A 6000-nucleotide genomic window follows, 5' to 3' on the forward strand; every position below is an offset into this window, starting at 1 on the left:
TTAGTTATAGGAACTGAAGCAAGTCCTCATCTGACCCAGTGATTTTGGGGAAAACTGTGGTGTCATAAATATTCTGAAAGCATCTGTTCTAGGGCTAGACAGAGCAGCCAGATGACCTGGAGTGTTAGTAGTTGTACATAGTTGAGCCATGTCGTAATTTGCTAGTAAAGTGCCTGCCTAAATGCAGTGGCTCAGAGTTGTCTTAGCTTCCAAATGAATATTTATTAAAATAAACGTACAGTATAGTGGTTTAAAATTAGAAATCTTTAAAATAGGATTAAGAACCAGAAATCAAGGTAATGGGAGCTCCCAAAGGCAGACAGAATCAATCAATTAGGATTTTCCTCTCAACTCCATTTCATTCATATAAACAGAAATTTCTCTATAAAAATTTTGTGAAATGAATGACTCCCTCTAGAGCCTTTGCCCCTTCACAAAATAAAACTTTTTTAGGCTCAGAGTAGGTACTTCAGTATTTGCTAGGAGAGTTTATTTCAAGTTCATCTACAATGTCCCTGAGAAAAGAATGCTCTATTTAATGTGGATTATGTCTCAATGTACACACCCTGATTTAATAGTGAGGCACTAGCCACAGGCTTCCAAGTTCCTATCCTTCAAGCCAGTGAAAGAAAGGAAATCCAGGCTCTTCAGTTTAGCTTCCACATTATCAGTAAACTCCCTGGAGGCCTTCTGCAGTGGAAGCCGGGGTGGGCCCATGGGAATCCCAGAGACCAGAGTCATGATGGCTTTGGTCTGTGATACTCCAAAACCTAGACAGGAAAAATAAATGAGGAAATGTGACTGGTACCATCCACTTCCCCACAAACATCCCAAAGAAAAGATCATATGCTAACACCGACTACTACAGTAGGATAAGGTGAAGATACAAGGTAGGAACATTTCCAGTCAACATGACAGACTGAGCAGACATAGGAAATCCCTTTTTCTGTGTCAAAAACATAGGAACGCTGGAAAATTTTTACAAATTGACAAACTGTAAAACAAAACAAAGACTCAAAGTCAATCTTAAAACCAAGGAGGTACCAAACTGTCAGGAATAAAGAGGCCAGAGGGGCAAGGAGGTGCTAAAGCCAAATAGCCCTTAAGGATAATCTGATTTAGGAATATACTGCTGTTGATCAAATGGTGTTGGACTTCATTGCTAGGATAGAATTTAGTTCAAGGTCATTTAAGAAGTCCTTGAGAAATGCACCACTTAAGGTGGCTAATGACTCAATGCTGCTGTTTCAGTGCTGGTGTTAGGAAACTGGCACGAGAAGGGAAGATGAAGCCTTGGATCTATGCGTGGTGAGAAGTTGGAATTAAACCCCCTGTATAAAACTGGTAGCCAGCCTTCTCTGACAAGCAACTGAAAAAACCCCAGCCCACTAGTCTGGGGATAGAGAGACAGGAAACTTGACTTCTGCCAGGGCTGGGGATGGAAAAAGACCTCATGAAAGAAATCCCAAGCCTGTGCCACAGGTGAATGCTGGATCCAAATTTGCATTATGCACTTGCTATAGGTACCAGACTACGAAATTAACTTAAAGACTGGTTAGAACTGGTGGAACTAAAGTGTCCCAGCAGAGGCAAATGCAAACCCACTTGATAGGGCACCTGACAACTTAGGGTATAATGGATTACCCAGAAAATGCAGTCTCAAAAGCTAAGAGCTCAGAGTTAAAAGTTACAAAGCCCATGAGGAAAAAAAGCAGCATAAGAGCCAGCATACGCACAAATGACAAAATTCACATCCTGAGAGCAGGTGACAGAAAATTCTGGAAGAGACTTCACAGAGATAAAAGAAGGAATAGACACCATAGGCTAAGAGAAGGGTACAGACATAACAAACATTTAAATTTTTTTAAAAAGCCGAAAAGAAATACTGAAAATAAAAAATACCTATTCAGGGAAATTAAACTGTAGAAAACATAGCTAAAGAAAGAATTAGTGATTTTTCAAGGTGGATCTAAGGAAAAAATCTAGAACACAGCACAGAAACATATGTTAAATATTAAAAAAGATTAAGATACAGATTTGAGAAGACCCAAAATGTATCTACTATGTTTTCACAATGAGAGACTTGAGTGAATGCACTCAAGACAATATTCACAGATAATAACAGAAAATTTTTCAGAGCTGAAGAAAGATAGCTTCAGATTGAAGACGCAGATGAAAAAGCAGGCAGACTGTTAATACGTAAAAAACATAACTAATAATTACCCATCACAATCCTCCATCCCCATCTTCTAAAATATCTGTGATTGGTTTTCTTAGCTGGCTTATTGCTTTTGGATTCAAGATATAAGAAGTAACTTTCTTTTGCTAAGTTAATTTAGTTAGTTACAGTAACGTCTGAGCATGGGGAAGGAAAACACCAGCATGACTAAGTATACAGTAGTCCTCCCTTACCCACAGTTTCACTTTCTACAGTTTCAGTTACCTGTGGTCAACTGTGGTCCGAAAATAGTAAGATATTTTGAGAGAGTGAGAAAGCGAAAGAGCAAGAGAGAGATCAGATTTGCAGAACTTTTATTACAGTATATTGTTATAATTACTCTATTTTATTGTTAGTTATTGTTCATCTCTTACTGTGCCTAATTTATAAATGATATTTTATCACAGGTATGTGTGTATATGAAAAAACCCTGCTATATGTAGGGTTCAGTACTAACCAGTTTCAGGCCTCCCCTGGAGGGTCTTAGAACGTATCCCCCATAGATCAGGGGGGACTGCTGTGCACAGGCAAACTCTTAGTGCTTTTAAAATTTTAACAGTTCAATATCTATTTTAATGTACTTCAGGGACATATAACTGTCACACTAAACCCACAATTTTGTGGAAAGTATTGCTTAGGACAAGGGAATAGAAATAGGTCATTCCTAGCACTGGTAGCAAACAAATGGGACAAAAATCATGAAAGTGAAAAGCAAATGGCAACTTTTTCTCTGAAGGGCTAAGAGAGCTAGTTGAGAACGCTGTGAGAATGACAGCGTGACACACAGTAGGGGCCTGGGGAGAGGAGGAATTGCCAGGCTGAGGCAGAAGGGCTGTGGCAGGGAGGTGGGAGGTCTGCCAAGAATCAGCTTAAAGCTTTTCCTGCACTGACCCAGGTTCAGTTGGCCCAAGGGCCAATCTCTTGCAGAAGAGGAGTGAATGGTGGCATTTGTTATGGAATAAGATTTAAGAGACTCTGGAGAGGTTCCTCTATTCAAATTCACTGTTATTACCACCACCCGCCCATTTTACTTTGTCATATTATCCAAACCCCCATCCATTTGAGCTTACTTTTGCTAATAAACTCTCTTCATATTGTAAATACCTTTGGGAGGGCTGTCAGTCATTCACAATTTAGTAAGATCTGTATTTAGACTGCCTTCCTCCAAGCACTTAGGCTGAAATGAGCCACAGCGAGGTAGTAGAATTTCAATGAGCAGAGGTGAGTAAAGCGGGGGAGGGCTGATGGTGTAGGAGGAAGGAACAGAAAATGGTGAGTGTGCTAAAATGGAGGACAGATTTATAGAAAGCTGCCAAAGACCTTCCGACTAGGTTTACTTCACCATTTTGTATGTTTGGCCCTGAAGGTTAATACTGGCAAGAGAACACTGCTTGCAACAGACCATTAAAAGGGGTTCTTGTCAAGAGTGATGTTCCGTCTCCTTCACACTCTCCAGCAGCAGACAGAGCAGAAAACAGACATGGCACTTACCTAGTTTGACCACAAAGTTGATAAATCTCTGGATACAAAACTAGACAGAAACAAACAGATCTGTAGTCAGTATTACCGAACTGTGAAAACAATATAAAGAATTTAGAAGTCAAATTACAGAAACCCTAAAAAGTCCACACACCTTAGTTTTCTGAAGGTCTGCCAGAGTGCAGAAAAATGGCCAAGTGAGGATGGTCAGGACCCACCCAGGATAAGGGAGGATCTTTCATACGTGCAGGCTTTACAGAATGGGCTGCGCAGGAAAGGCGCTCCAGTGACAGAACTGTATGGGACAGCAGTAAGGGGAACGTGCCCTTATCCCTCTAGCTCGTGCAGGTAAGCTCATCAGCTAGCACAGTGGCTTTCAGACTGGGTTACACAGAGCTCTGGGGTGCCTTCTATGATGCCTAAGCGGCACTTGGCCAAAGCTAAGATTTATGGGAGTCAATTTCTAGATCCTTCCATTGAGTGCTGTTTTCTAAAATTGATCAGCATAGGAATTCGCATGTAATGGAGGTGCAGATTGTCCTTTTCTTTTCTTTCTTTTTTTTTTTTCTTGAGACAGAGTCTCTCTCTCTTGCCCGGGCTAGAGTGCCGTTGCCCTCACTCACAGCAACCTCAAACTCCTGGGCTCAAGCGATCCTTCTGCCTCAGCCTCCCGAGTAGCTGGGACTACAGGCATGCGCCACCATGCCTGGCTAATTTTTTCTATGTATTTTTAGTTGTCCAGCTAATTTCTTTCTATTTTTAGTAGAGACGGGGTCTCACTCTTGCTCAGGCTGGTCTTGAACTCCTGAGCTCAAACGATCCACCCGCCTCAGTCCCAGAGTGCTAGGATTACAGGCGTGAGCCACCGCGCCTGGCCAGATTGTCCTTTTCTATTTCCACTTTCTTCCACAGTCCTTCTTCTCCTGCTTTTGAAAAGAATAAAGACATACCTCCAATATCATTGCCTTGGGATGCCTCTGAGGCACCAACTAAAGGATGCTTTGCACTTCTGCTCCTTAATCTCTGATTACCCTGCTGGCAGCCTGTCCTGTTCAAAAAGATCCCACATCTGAGCTTTATTGGGAACAAGGACTTGCTCCAATCTTGCTATGTCCTTCCATTTCTACTTATTTTCCTGGGATACCCCTCTCAGCCACTTATACTATTCTGAAAATCTCTTTGCCTCATAGCCCCCAAAAGTCTTCTGCTTGTGCCTACTCTATTTCCTTCCACCTTATTCCATTTACACTTAAGACCCAGCTGTTGAGACTGATTCTATCCTTTAGTGAGGCTCTTCTTCCCCTGGACAGCTAGGCTGTCCTCGATGTAACATTCACAGCAGCCTCTGGGGTCTTCCCTGTAACATATCAGCACCTGCTGCTTTTCTCTCCCTGTTTCAAAGCCAGATCCTTGTGGATCACCCATTAGGCTCTTGTTTCCTGCCTGGTGGAGGTTTCCAGTTCTCAGCACATTTCCAGTGTGATCAGGACTGTTCTGCCCTGACTTTGGATTATGCCTTCCCCATTTTAGGTTACCAGCTTCATAGCTTCCTCTGTTCTCTGATGACTCAGGTGTGATGTCCTCAAGGGGATGGCATGTGATCATTTTCCCAGAAATCTATGACCATTATTTTACAATCACAGAAGTACTTTGAAGAGAGAGTAAAAATAAGATCCTCTCTAGGAGGAACAAAGAGGAGCCTTCCCGTATCAGGCCTGTACTGATTAGACATGTGGGGAACATGGACAATGGGGACAGGTTTGGTTTTAAACAAGAAAAAGTAAGAAACAGAAGAAAGGTAAAGAAAGAAGTGGCTTGACAATTTTAATAGGGACAGGTGTGGTATAAATGCTGATGAGAGAGAGAGAAAAAAAAAGAATCTTTTTCCCCCCTCTGGATGGCTAGGCTGGGTGGGAGGAGGGGGAAGAAAAAAGGCTATGATTTATGGGAAGGGAAGAGAAAGTTTACCTGATAGTTCAGGGCCACAGAGAAGTCCTTCCGTTCAAAAGCCTCCAACATCTGGTTTGTCTTTTTTCCCAAGTAATTATAGGTACTGGCAAGACAGCAGGAAATGCTGCAGGTTCAATAACTCAACAGGAAAGGGCCAGATCTTCCAACCATTTTATTGTTTAAAAGGGAAAAAACATGCCCAGATCTCCTAGTAGTCTGTTTTTGGGTTCTAATCTATTAGGGGATCAGATTGTCTTCGGTTCTGAGTTTTCCAATACTAAGCAGTGCTGCAGAGAATACAAAAGGGGATAAAGGAAGAAAAATGGGAAAAGGATGAAATTAGAAAGAAAAAG

The 6000-nt window shown here is 41.8% G+C and overlaps 1 protein-coding gene across 1 annotated transcript in view; it reads right to left on the reverse strand.

The window, feature by feature from the left end:
* Positions 1 to 474: 474 nt before the first annotated feature.
* Positions 475 to 6000, reverse strand: part of NPL (N-acetylneuraminate pyruvate lyase (dihydrodipicolinate synthase)) — a 34182-nt gene continuing 28656 nt past the window's right edge. The window contains exons 10-11 of the mRNA XM_012639967.1: positions 3710 to 3749; positions 475 to 770 (exon numbers count right to left, since the gene is read on the reverse strand). Of these exons, the coding sequence (XP_012495421.1) occupies positions 586 to 770; positions 3710 to 3749 (225 nt within the window). The 3' untranslated portion in view covers positions 475 to 585. The remainder of the gene's footprint in view (positions 771 to 3709; positions 3750 to 6000) is intronic.

The sequence above is a fragment of the Propithecus coquereli genome, unplaced genomic scaffold, assembly GCF_000956105.1.
Source record: "Propithecus coquereli isolate 6110/MARCELLA unplaced genomic scaffold, Pcoq_1.0 Scaffold146, whole genome shotgun sequence".
Classification (NCBI taxonomy): Eukaryota; Metazoa; Chordata; class Mammalia; order Primates; family Indriidae; genus Propithecus; species Propithecus coquereli.